General features: G+C 53.3%; 2 protein-coding genes across 4 annotated transcripts in view; one reads left to right on the top strand and one right to left on the bottom strand.

Moving 5' to 3' along the window:
- CTDSPL (CTD small phosphatase like) overlaps positions 1-1,021 on the bottom strand; it is a 129,994-nt gene extending 128,973 nt beyond the window's left edge. For 2 of the 3 annotated variants that reach the window (XM_032162083.2, XM_032162082.2), the window contains exon 1: positions 640-1,021. In XM_032162083.2, coding sequence (XP_032017974.1) covers positions 640-925 — 286 coding nt within the window. In that variant the 5' untranslated portion in view covers positions 926-1,021. The remainder of the gene's footprint in view (positions 1-639) is intronic. The other variant, XM_058442453.1, reaches the window with a different exon arrangement.
- On the top strand, positions 924-12,051 carry LOC131384054 (uncharacterized). Its single transcript, XM_058442811.1, has 4 exons — positions 924-1,008; positions 1,440-1,736; positions 1,820-2,250; positions 11,489-12,051. The coding sequence occupies exons 1-4, from the start codon at positions 924-926 to the stop codon at positions 11,516-11,518; spliced, it is 843 nt and encodes a 280-aa protein (XP_058298794.1). The 3' UTR covers positions 11,519-12,051.
- Positions 12,052-12,790: the final 739 nt, after the last annotated feature.

Consider the following 12,790-nt stretch of genomic DNA (forward strand, 5'->3'; position numbering starts at 1 on the left):
AGAGGTATATAACACATTCAATCTGCCAGTTGGGTGGTGTAGTCACACAATCATACACACTCACAAACTCTGTCAGGAGTGAACAGACACAGAACCTCTCCAGGCTCATGCTCACGCACACACATTCCACAACCCCTCAGTCAGACCCATACAAACCTCTAATACACACAACACAAACTCACAGCCTGTCAGGAAAAAAAGCACTCACAACGTCTCCGTTAGGTGCGCAAACCCTTACAATCTCACAACCTCTCTGTGAGATGCACACACATCCTTACAATCGTTCTGTCCGCGTGTGCACACACATATACAAGTGCACACACTTAGAACCTCTGTGTTAGGTGCATACACAGGCTCACAACTTCTCTGCGGGCGTGCGCGCACACAAACTCACAACCTCCCGGTTAGATGCACACACACTCGCTCCCAGTCTCTCCGCCAGCCCCTGCACACTCACACTGGCTCGGTCGGCACACGCACTCTGGCAGCCTCGCTCTCCTCCGGGCGCACCCCACACCCACGCACCCTCCGGGCCCTGTGCACCCCTCCCCCAGGCCCATGCCGGCGCCCGGCAGTGAACTCCAGCGGCGCGGGGTGTGCGCTCGCCCCCGGCCCGCGACAGCCTGCACCCCTCCTCACCTTTCTCGCCCGCGCCCGGCAACCGGCCCTCGTCCTCCTTGGGGTTGGTCACCTGGGTGATGATGGCCGGGCCGTCCATGGGTGCGCGGCTCGGCGGCCGCCCGCAGGCCCGGCCCCCCGCAAGCCAAGCGCGCGGGGGCGCGGCGCGGGGGGGGGGGGCGCTCGCAGCCGCCGCCTGGGCGCGCCCGCCGCCCGGCCCCGCGCTCTGGGAGAGGCGGCCCGGGCCCGCGCCCCAGCTCCCGCCGCCGCCGCCGCTGGGCTCGAGCGGCCGCTGCCTCGTCACCATGAACCCCGGAGCCGCGCCCGGGAGAGCCGCGCACGGGGAGGCGGAGCGGGAGGCCCGGCGCCGCTGGAAGCGGGAGCGGGCGGGCGAGGGGGAAGGAACGAGCGCGGGCGGGAGGGCGGGAGAGAGGGAGGGAAGGAGAAAGGAAGGGAGGGAAAGAAGAAGGGCGGGCGGGTGGGTGTGTCCCGGCCCGGGGACCGGCCTCCGCCGCAGGCTCTGCCCGCTCGCCTGCTCGCCTGGTGGGGGAGAGGGGAGCGGGGCCGACACGGGGTGAGTGGAGGGCGGGAGGGGGCGCCGCGCGCGCGGGGTCCCGGGGCAGTTGAGTGGGGTGAGGGGCTCGGGGTCTAGCGGACGGCAGAGGGGCTCGGGGGGGTAGAAGTGAGGGGTGTCAGGGGGGCCTGGCAGAATGAGTGAGGTGAGAGGCCTGGGGTGTGAGAGATGTGGGGAGGAGTCTGAGGCAGATGGGTGGGTGAGGGGAGCGGGGGGATTCGCGGGGGCCCGCGGGGGGCACTGGCAGGATTCTGCAGGGTGCAGTGTGGGAGCCCGGGGGCCGAGGGGGCATGGCATGGAGGCAGGAGCGAGGAAGGGGGCGCGAGGAGGGATATTTACCGCGAGGAGGCGCGGGAAGTGCTGGGCGGAGGTGCTGTGAGGGTGTCTCGGGAAGGTGCTGGGCGAGGGGAGTCCCGGCGAGGGAACCGAGGGGCCTGGGACATGAGTGCGGAGGGAAGCGGTGTGCAGAAGTGGGGGCTGCCCAGGAGCGGTAGTGACACCCAGACGACCCGCAGAGGGGCCCAGGCCCGGGCGCGGCGCTGCTGTGATGGAGGCCGGGGAGCGTGGGGAAGGTTCGGAGAGGCCCAGGGCTGCGCTCCCCGGCTTTTGAGGGGTCCCAGGGGTGAGCGGGATCGGGAGTGATCTGTGCAGAGAGGGGGTCTGCGGACCGGGCCAGAGGCTCAGGTCGTGCGGATGCTGGCGGGACTCGCATCAGCATTCGGCCCCAGAGCCCGCGTGAGGGCCGGCGGGTCCTGAAGGACCAACCTCCTGCACGTGAGGGTGTCGTAACTGAGAGGGGCCTGGGCAGTGGGCATTTTCGGGTGCTGTGCAGCAAGGGGACCAGGGGAGTCCGTCCAGGGCAGAAGAGCGGAAGGCGCTGGTGGCAGACCGAGCCCGGCAGGGACTGTGCTTGTGCAAGGCAGCTGGCCACTGTCAGGCCTAGGATGACCGCCAGAGCGTGGGAGATACGACAAAGTGTCCCCTCAGCCTGGGAGCGTCGGGGCCCTTGGGCGCCCACGTCCTCGGCTTCCAATTTGCAGGCCACACTCGGCAGCCCAGTAAGTCGGGGGGCGGGGTAGTACCGCAGGAGGGCGGGCTCAGGGGCGGGGCAGGGGCTCTCGCGCGCGCTCTCCACCAATCAGGATGGCCTGGGAGGGCCTAAAGGGCGCGACGTCGGTGGGCAGGGTTCAGCGGGCGGCCTGAGGCGAAGAGCTGTTTGCCATCGCCTGCTAGGTTGCGCGCGCACTTCAGGCCTTGCGGGCATGTCCAGCTCCTCTGTGGCTTCCAGCAGGCGAGGCCAAACAGGATCTTTCTCACTTCCCCACATCTCCTGGATCCTGGAGCTGGATGCAGTCAGGTCCCGTGCTCACGGGGGGAACCGGGGAGCCTCTCCAAAGTATTAAAGGACACTGCCGGAAGAGCCTTTTGGCCTGTGGTCAGCCTGCAGACATTGGTGGTCTCTGTACCTGTAGGAGCCCCATGAGGGTCCAGGTGTGGGAGACAGTCCTGGGACAGGGCTCCTGCGGCCGAGGCAGGTAGGAAGGCACTCCAGGGGAGCTGCTGTAAAAGTTAGTTGGTAGGCAAGAAGTGGGCGTTCTGCTCCAAATCCAGGACCTCCACTGGCCTTCTGGCTCTGTGTGTGTGGGCGGGACCAGGTGCCAGTTGCCCTTGGGGCGTGCTCACATGTGAGTAGCTGCTTTTCCAAGGGCACCTTTGGGACCCCCGTGAATCACCTCATGGGGTAGATCCATGATAGTTGAAGAAGTGCCCTTTTAGTCAGGAAGGCAAGCCCTAGTGTAATAGCCCAGGCTCCAGGGCATGCCCTTCTTAATCCTCCCAAGTACAGACCACATTAGGGCCCCATGGCATCCAGCATTTCCCTTGTTCTAACTTCTAATGCTCTTCACATTTGTTATGAGGGTGTGGCTGGCCTGGGACCTGGTGAACTCAATTTTCTAAAATAAAGAAGAAAAATAAAAAAGAAAATAAAAAGACATCTGAATTCTAAGGGGTCAGAGAAGGATCTTCCAGAGATTGCTGAGTGGGGAGGGCCTGGGGATATGGTTCTACAATTTTTGGTCATAACCACAAAGATTGGCATCTCTGCTGCCTGGTTGATGAAGCATCCCAAATAGTCCATCAGCGAAGGCAAGGTGATGGAAACATTTGGAGTCACTGATTCACATGCTTGAGGGCTGGATCACTTATTTGGGAGGTGGGAGGTACTTCCAGAGCTTCTTTTCACTTAGTGAAGGCTGGGAAGCTCAGAGCTCAGTGGTACAGGGCTGGAGGAAGTCATTTTCATATATAGAGTCTTTCTTGTTTGGCCTCTTTTGTAGCAATGACTCCCCAGGACCCTCCAGTAACAGTTTTCCATTACCTGCCTCCCCCACCATCCTCAGGTTCCTGAGATCACCTTGAAAAAAAACCCCTTACCTTCTCTCAAGTCTTTCAAGCTCAAGCAAGAAAACAACTTGCTATCTTTTAAGTCCTTGTTCCCCTCAATTATGCTCTTTGATTTATTATTTTATCAATATTAATGGAATCAAAGACAAGTATCACCTATAGCCCTATCACCATCCCTTAGTCCATCTCTAATTTCCTCCATTTCTCCCTGTCCTTGCCCATATGCTGACATAATTTTATGTAGCTATAAAAAAACCATGTTTAAAATTATAAGGTTAGCATTTTCTTATGTGGTGACATAATTGCTGTTACTACTATTATAAGTGATTGCATAATACCTTACTGAAACAGTCTTAGATAACACAGTATTTTGGTTTTACACATGAAAGAAAGATTCAAAAATTGTTGGGACGAGTGCCTATCCGTGAGGAAAAAATATATCTTTATCCCAGTCCTTACAGCGTATTCAAGATAGATTGAATAATTAAATATAAAAAACATAAACCAGAACAAATTTGGGTAAGTGCTTTTTGATCTTGGATGGGAAAGGCCTAAGAGTGACAAAAACTTAAGAAATTGCCAGGATTAGATTGATTAATTTGGCTATATTCATTCAACAAACATTTATTGAGTGCATATTCTATATGCAAGTTTCTGCTGTATACACTGGGGATCTCAGAGTTATCTAAAATGACAAGTAGGGAGTTGAGTTATCATACTCTCACACAAGTCAGTCAGTCATAGCCAAAGGCTGTCCCTAGGGGCCTTAAACCCCTGGGCACTCTGGGGCTCTCTGGGAATAGGAGCAAAACAGCCCCAATGACCTGAGGACAGGTGCCAGCCATGGGAGGCCAGAGCACATCAAGCCCCAGTGGGGGACGTCCAGAAACAGTGAAAGGGTCCCAAGGGGACCTAGACAGAGCACCAAAGTGTTGGTTGAAGTCACGTTTCCCAGATTCCCATCATACAGTGTCCTTGTACCACCTGTACAAGAACAGGTTTAATATTTTTCTTTAATTTTTATTTACATATAATTCTTTTAATAGGAAACTAATGGATTAGGTTTTGGGTTGTTTGTTTGTTTGTTTGTTTGTTTTTTGAGATGGAGTCTTCCTCTGTTGCCCAGGCTGGAGTGCAGTGGTGCAATCTCGGCTCACTGCAACCCCCACCTCCCGGGTTCAAGGGATTCTCCTGCCTCAGCCCCCTGAGTAGCTGGGATTACGGGCACGCACCAGCACACTCAGCTGATTTTTGTATTTTTAGCAGAGATGGGGTTTCACCATGTTGGCCAGGCTGGTCTCAAACTCCTGACATCAAGTGATCCACCCCCTCTGCCTCCCAAAGTGCTGGGATTACAGGTGTGCCCCACCATGCACAGCCTAGACTTTTTTTTCAAACATACAAATGAGACATGTAGAAAGGACCATGACCCTAGAATGAAGGTGCTACACAGAGTGAGGGGGTAAAGATTGGGATACCAAGGGTAGGGGGACATGAGGCTAGGGCTGATGAACCCAGCCCCAAGGGACCAAGGACAGGAGCAGATAGGAAGATGGAAGGAATTGCCCAGGGCACCCTAGCCTGGAGTCTCTGGTAGAGCCCCAGGAGGAGGTGGTTGGAGTTGGACTCAGGTGGCGCATAGGGGTGACACTGCTCTGTGAGTGCAAGAGTGAGGAGTGAGGCCAGAAAGAGGCTGCCCCTGAGGAAGGAACAGTGAGCATTGAGATCAAAGTGAGATGGTGATTTGAGGAAAGGGGAACTGGGGAGTGGACATCACAGATGGGTGTTCAGCTAGAAGGAGCGGCAGCATGTTCCAGGCCTACAGGCGAGGGATAGAACATGTTCTGGAAAGCTCTGCAATGGCTGGGACTTTGGACGCTGCTGCTGGGTAGCTCTCAGATCAAGCAAAGCCTTGTAAAGCAGGAAAAGCATCCAGGCTTTATTTGGGGGGCTGTGGGAATGACATAATCAGATATGTGTTTAGAATATTTCTGCTGAGGTAGTGCAAGAGGCAGGGAGACCTACAGAAGATATTGCATTAATACAGAAAGAGGATGATGGTAGTTGTGGGAATTAAGGGGGCTAGACAGATTCCAGATACATTTTGGAAGGAGGTTGGACAAGTCTTGCCTACTGCTTGAGCTTGAGGAGTGAGGGATGAGCAAGGAGGAAATGGCCTCCAAGTTTCTGTCTTGTGGGCCCAGACAAATTTGAGGGCGCTTTGCAATGCTCTCTGCCTCCATCATTCGCAGGTTGCCCCTGCCCTGCTCTCCACCTTTGAATCTCTCCAGCAGGCACTGTTTCTTGGTCTGCTTTTTCTCCTCTTTGTGGGCATCTCAGTCTCAAGTTTTGTGTGTCTGTTACTCAGACTCTGTCTCTTGCTCTCTGTCTCAGGTATTTTTCTATGTCTCTGTCTCTTTCTGAGTCTAGCCTAGCTTCACATGTCTCTAGCTCAGTCTTCCCAGCCCTTTCTTTCAGGAGCTGGGCCTGAGGGTGGTAAGTGTCCTATTGGGAAAGAAGTGGAAGTTGGATGTGGGCAGAGATTCGTGGTGGTTAGTAAAGTGGATATGAACCTGAGCCCACCCACAGGTCTCTCCCTTGGGGTCACCTTGGGACCTAGATGAGGTTCCTCCAGGCAGCAGCCCTTCTGTCCTACTGGAAACCAGGCCCAGAGTCTGAAATCAGTTCCAAAGAGCCCTGTGCTAGCCTAGGCAGGCCAAACCACTCCCACACCAAGTATGTATTGGGTGCCCTTATTGTGCCAGGCTAGGGCCACATGCAGTGGACAAAATACCCTTAAGGGGCTCACAGCCTAATGGAGGAGGCAGAAGAGCAATCAGAGGGTGGCACAGAGTAGAACTGATTTATTCTCCAGGGAGTCCCCACAGAGGAGATGATGCTAACAGTGTCATTTCCAGAGCCTTCAGTTCCTGGATGAGAGGACTTTTTTATCTACAATCTCCACAGAGAAGGCTGTATTTGAGGAGAAGTAGGACATAATGATGGAGGAAGAGGTGGAGGTCCTGAAGACCAGGTTGAGTTTGAAATTTAACCTAAGGGTAATCTGGAGCCACTGAGACTTCTTGAGCAAGGAACAGGCACCAGTTCAGAAACTAGTTAAGATCTGAAGGTTAAAGTCAAAACTCAGACCAGCTTAAGCAACAGTGGGGGCTCTACTGGCTCCTGTAATCAAACCACAGTTACATGCCTGGGCTGGAGTGGCCTGCGAGTAGCATCTGAAGCAAGGAGGTAGAGATCTCTAGGGGAAGGGTGTGACCTCCAGCTACTACTTTTCCCCATAACCGGGATGATCAAGGTGTTAGGAAAGGCAGAGGACATCCTTACACCTCAAGACACCCTGTATGCCCCACTCAGCTTGTTCCAGGACACTATCCCTAAGGAGTCCCAAAAGCTCATCCTTCTGCGTTCAACACCCATAACTCCCACGCTTCCTCAACATCCTGATCCTTTCTTACCAAGACCCACTCTCCCCCATCACACATGGATTCTTCCAATCAAATGTCTATGTCCACCTGGGGCTTCCTAGCCATCTTCTACCTCTACCCTTGTCCCCAGGGATGTTCTCTACTTGTCCCCAGGTGGGACCTGGGGACAGCATCCTTCCCATCTAAAGACACTTCACTCCCAAGAATAACGCTTTCAAACGGGTCAGTTGTCCAGCAGGTGCAGCTCGCCCCCTGGTGGCCACAATGTTGTGTGGTCCTTTTCCTGAGCCCAGCCGAATATGGAAGGCCTCTCTCCCTGCCAGTTCCTCAGTGTACACCACAGTCAGAGTGGGCTCAGTCGTGTCTCTTACCTTACCTGTCATGATTTGCACTCTTGTTCAGTTTTCCCCAGAGTATTGGCAGAAATGCCCTCAGGAGGCTGGGCGCGGTGGCTCACACCTGTAATCCCAGCACTTTGGGAGGCCAAGGCGGGCAGATCATTGCAGATCAGGAGTTCAAGACCAGACTGGCCAATGTGGTGAAACACCCGTGTCTCTACTAAAACTACAAAAATTAGCTGGGCTTGATGGCGCAGGCCTGTAATCCCAGCTACTCGGGAGGCTGAGGCAGGAGAATCGCTTGAACCTGGGAGACGGAGGCTGTAGTAAGCCGAGATCGTGCCACTGCACTCCAGCCTGGGTGACAGAGCGAGACTCCATCTCAAAAAAAAAAAAAAAAAAGAGAAAAAAAAAGAACGCCCTCAGGAATATGAAGGCCTGAGTGCCTGTCTGGAGAGGGTAGAAAGCAGGGGAACTGGAGCGATGTGCCCCACTTGGCAGCCAGTCTTGGAGGAGGAAAATGAAAGGCAGAGTGGATCCAAGCCACTGGTGAAGGAAAAAAGGGCAGTCAACCAGGGTCCTGGGCACACAGAGAAAAGGACATCTGGCCTAAAGCTGGTGGTCAGGAGATGTTTGAGGAATTTGACAACAAGACACATCCTGATCTGAAATAGACTCTAGGACCTTGGGAATGAGCTGAAACATTCTTAGCGTACCCAGAAACCCAAGAAGCCTTCCTGGAGGGGGATATGCCTGCCACCACTTCTGTACCTCCAAAATTACAGGCCTGCCTTATCCAGAGAGTTTGGGTGCAAAAAGGGGACATGGCCTCAGGCTTGGGCCCTCTCTGACAGCCCAGGTTGGGGGAGGACAAGGCCCTACCCTGAAACCCTATCACAATAGAATAGCTCCCAGAGCAGAGTGAGCAGGGTAGCTCTGTGTGCCCTCAGCCCACTAGCAGGAGTGGCTTTGGCTCCTGAAAGGGCAGAGAGTCACAGAGTCTCAAGTTGATTTAGTGACTTTGAAGCCATTGAGCCCCTTGAGGTGGAACCCCACACTTAGCCCCTGCGTGGATTGTCCCTTGGATGACTCCCCTATATCTCAGCTAGCAGGTATCATGTGGCCTGGCTGATGGAGGTTACTTTTGCTTGGCTGCTGTCATCTATCGCCTCTCTCAGCCAGGCTCCCCAGGCCCTGGGCTCTGGCCCAGCCACAGGTACCCCCTTTATTCCCTGGCCTGTGCCTACACAGGCTGTATTGGAGCTGAGGTGAGCAGACCTAGACGTGGCCACAGTCTGTGGTGTGAATTCTATGTCACCTGTCATCCCAAGGCTGCCTGCTGATAAAGAGGAAGGGCCAACCCATATGTGCATCACTGCATGCACACGTGTGTATATTAGGGAGTCCATATGCGTGTGTATGTAGCCCCTTCTGGGAAGGTAGTTGCCCTCTCGCATCTTTTACAGCATCAGCTTTGACAGGCAGCTGCCATGGCAGACCTCCCACTGGCACCATTCACATGGGTGGTGCCTTGGCTGGGTAAGGGAGATATTTCACTGGCAGGTCTGGTCACAGACACACACCTTGGTATGTGCAGCTACATGCTCATTTGTACTTGGGCTCACACGTGACAAAGCTGTCTCTGCCCAGGCTGGTTTCTGTACATTGGCACTGCCTGTTTCTCCCTCCCTCCCTCCTGCTCTGGCCCTCCAGGTCTCAGCCCTGACAAGCACTGTCCTCCCCTTTCAGCTCCCCTGGAACCCAGCCTCCTACCCTCTTGGTCTTGGAAGGTTCTCAGAGCCTCCCTCATGAACATGATCACAGATGAGCATTTGTAGGCAATTTCTACTTTTCACACTAACTTCCCAGAGGCCTGGGTAGAGAGAGAGCTGGGCTCTCTCCTCTGGAACAGGGGTCAGGGTGTGGGAGGGTAGAATACAAGGAGGTGGCCAGGCACCGTGGCTCACGCCTTTAATCCTAGCACTTCAGGAGGCCGAGACAGGCGGATTTCCTGAGCTCAGGAGTTTGAGATCAGCCTGGGCAACACAGTGAACCCCATCTCTACTAAAATACAAAAAATTAGCTGGGTGTACCGGCGTGCACCTGTAGTTCCAGCTACTCAGGAGGCTGAGGCAGGAGAATTGCTTGAACTTGGGAGGCGGAGGTTGCAGTGAGCTGAGATTGCACCACTGCACTCCAGCCTGGACGACTGAATGAGACTCCTTCTCCAAAAACAAAACAAAACAAAACAAAAAAAATACAAGGAGGTAAAAAAAAAAAAAAAATCTCAGTAAATTAGTCAGTCTCCTGACTCCACTCTCCTTCCCTCTCTCCCGCCTCCCCCTCCCCTGCCACACAGCCCTGCACACAGCCCTCTTTGGTTGCCGCTAACATACACTCAGGCGCCCCTGATGCACACTGTTCCCCTCCCCCACACACTGCCAACCCACAGTCCTAAATGGGGCTCTTAACCCCAATGAACTGTCCCCATCTACCCCATCTGGCTCTGATCCCACCATGGCCATGGGAGGCACTCCCTGTGATCCACACCTGAGTGCCTGGCTGGGATGGGTGGAGAAGGAGGCCCTATCTCAGCTGAAAGAGGCAACAGGCAAGTGGCCTCCTCTCTCTGGACCTTCCTTTCTAGGCAAGAACACACAGATGATGGTTTGTTGCCAGAAGGCTCTGGAATGGGTGCAAACCAGAAGGGGTTCCCTGTCCTGGTCTGAGTTTAGGGACGGGACCAAAGAAGTAAAATTTCTGGACATTCTATTAAAAATTATTTTTAAAATATCAAAAGCAAAAAATATTTTGGGGAAATGGATACTAGGCACACGGAATTGACTAGACTTTGAGAGTTCACACAGCTTGTTAATATTTAGTGTCTTTCTGACTCCCCGATGGCCCTTGGTAAGAGAAAAGGAGGGTGGTTGTCACCCATCCCGCCTGTTTACTGCACACCAAGCTGTGGCTGGGTACCATGTTTCCAAAGGCGAGAGGCTCCCTTGGGTGCAGGAAATGGAGACCACGTCAGGGAAGGATCAGCATGAGGGTCCTGGAGTGGGAGTCTCTGCCCATCCAAGGCCTCACAGGAACTCAGCTCAAACTATTAAATCACCTGGCAGGCCTCAGGGATGACCTCAGGAAACTGGGTCTTTCAGGAGCAAGGCCACTCCAGACTGAACTCCTGTTACTCCAGACAAGTCATTTGTCATGAATGTGACTCAGCTGCATCTTTCATCACTGCTTCAGTTTGGGTCTAACCATTTGTCCTCTTGTTGGCAACTCACTAATTTTCATAAGTCCCAGTTTAAATCTGGGAGACAAAGAATCTGTTTGCCTTAGTTCATTCAGATTTTTCAAGTTACTATACTTATGTAAAAAATTACCCCCAATTTTAGTGACTTTTACAAAATCAAAAAATACTTATATGCTTATGAATCTGCAGTTTAGGCAGGGCTTGGTGGGCTTAGCTTTCTGTAGGGTCACCTGGGCTGCTTGAAAGTGGGATCTGGACTGATCTGGAGGCTTACTTTCCCTCATGTCACAGCTGGTGCTGGCTGTTGGCTGAGGCTTTGGGCTGTTGGCTGGAAAACCTACAAATGGTATTGACCATGTCTTTTATTTTCTGTACTCTGATGTTTTGACATATTGGGGACTTGTTTTTGGCATCTTGGGGACTTGTTGACCTTGGAGGGACTGCCCCTTTGATAGCAGATTCCTAGAGATAGCAAATAACTGACCTGTGAGGGTGTCTTTCATATGCAAGCCAGTCAATCCAGTGCCCACATTCCCAACCACCCCCTTTATCCAGCAATTACAGGCCCCTATTCCCCTGCCCTAGTCACCCAGGGGCCAAGTACCAGACAACTGGGGCTAGCCCCTACACCTCAGAGCCCACCAAAATTATTTAAACTAGCTAATCCTGAACCTGCTTACCCTGTTCCTTTTTGTAGCAACCACACTAAAGGCCTTTGCCATAGTTTCCCTTTCTCCCTCAGGTTCCTGACCAAGCTGGTGCTTCTGCATGGGTTCCTGCATGACTTGATGTGTCCCCTTCTCTTGGATCTGTGAGTAACAAACTATCTTTTCTTTTTTTCTTTTAGGACAGAGTCTCACTGTGTCTGTGTCACTGAGGCTGGGGTGCAGTGATGCAATCTCAGGTCACTGTACCTCCGCCTCCTGAGTTCAAGTGATTCTCCTGCCTCAGCCTCCCGAGTAGCTGGGATTACAGGGATGCACCATCACACCTAGCTAATTTTTGTATTTTTAGTAGAGAGAAGGTTTCACCATGTTGGCCAGGCTGGTCTCGAACTCCTGACCTCAGGTGATCTGCCTGTCTTGGCCTCCCAAAGTGCTGGGATTTACAGGCATGAGCCACTGCGCCCAGCCTAATCTGTCTTTTCTTTTCTTTTTTTTTTTGAGACGGAGTCTCGCTCTGTCGCCCAGGCTGGGGTGCAGTGGCGCAATCTCGGCTCACTGCAAGCTCCGCCTCCCGGGTTCACGCCATTCTCCTGCCTCAGCCTCTCCGAGTAGCTGGGACTACAGGTGCCCGCCACCACGCCCGGCTAATTTTTTGTATTTTTAGTAGAGACAGGGTTTCACCGTGGTCTCGATCTCCTGACCTCGTGATCCACCCGCCTCGGCCTCCCAAAGTGCTGGGATTACAAGCGTGAGCCACCACGCCCGGCCGCCTAATCTGTCTTTTCAATGGCAGTCATCTCTTGACCTGTTGGCCTCTTCATACCTGAATAATAATAAAACCTATATTTTCTTTTTGTTCGTTTGTTTGTTTTTGAGATGGAATTGCTCTTGTTGCCCAGGATGGAGTGCAATGGTGTGATCTCAGCTCACTGCAGCCTCTGCCACCAGCCTAAAACCTATGTTTTCAAACAGTGATCTCTCCAGTGGCCTGGGCTTCCTCACAACATGGTGGCTGGTTGCAAGGGTGTGTCCTCTGAGAGAGTCCCAGGTGGAAGCCATATCACAATTTATGACCTAGTCTCAGAAATTACTCAGTGTCTTTTCTACTGCATTCTGTTCACCAAGACCATCATAAAGTCCCACCTAGGTTCGGGGGAGGAGAAATACACTCCATCTCTTGAAGGGGCATGGCAAGGTGCTAGAAGAGCCTGTGAATGGAAATACTGTGGTAGCCAGTTTTGGAAATTACAATCTTCAACGATCATCCTCTCTGGGCAGAGCTCTTTATGCCAGGACACCTCATAGGTCACTGGCCAGTCAATGGGGTACTGTTTACGGGTCAGATGTCCAATCCTGTCCCACTCTTGCCCTTAGACCTGAGCAAAAGGGACTCTTGCCCTGGGCCTGGTGCTTTAGAAGGCTTTATTTAGGCCTTTGTCCAGTTTTTCCCTTCCCCATGGGGTAAGAAATTTGCAGGACACCAG

The sequence above is a fragment of the Hylobates moloch genome, unplaced genomic scaffold (genome assembly GCF_009828535.3).
Source record: "Hylobates moloch isolate HMO894 unplaced genomic scaffold, HMol_V3 SCAFFOLD_8, whole genome shotgun sequence".
Taxonomy (NCBI): domain Eukaryota; kingdom Metazoa; phylum Chordata; class Mammalia; order Primates; family Hylobatidae; genus Hylobates; species Hylobates moloch.

Coding starts and splice junctions, on each gene's coding strand:
- LOC131384054 (XM_058442811.1), top strand. CDS start 924: ATGAACCCCGGAGCCGCGCCCGGGAGAGCCGCGCACGGGGAGGCGGAG. Junction 1,009..1,439: donor CTGGAAGCGGGAGCGGGCGG/GCGAGGGGGAAG, acceptor GGGCACTGGCAG/GATTCTGCAGGGTGCAGTGT. Junction 1,737..1,819: donor GGCCCGGGCGCGGCGCTGCT/GTGATGGAGGCC, acceptor CCCAGGGGTGAG/CGGGATCGGGAGTGATCTGT.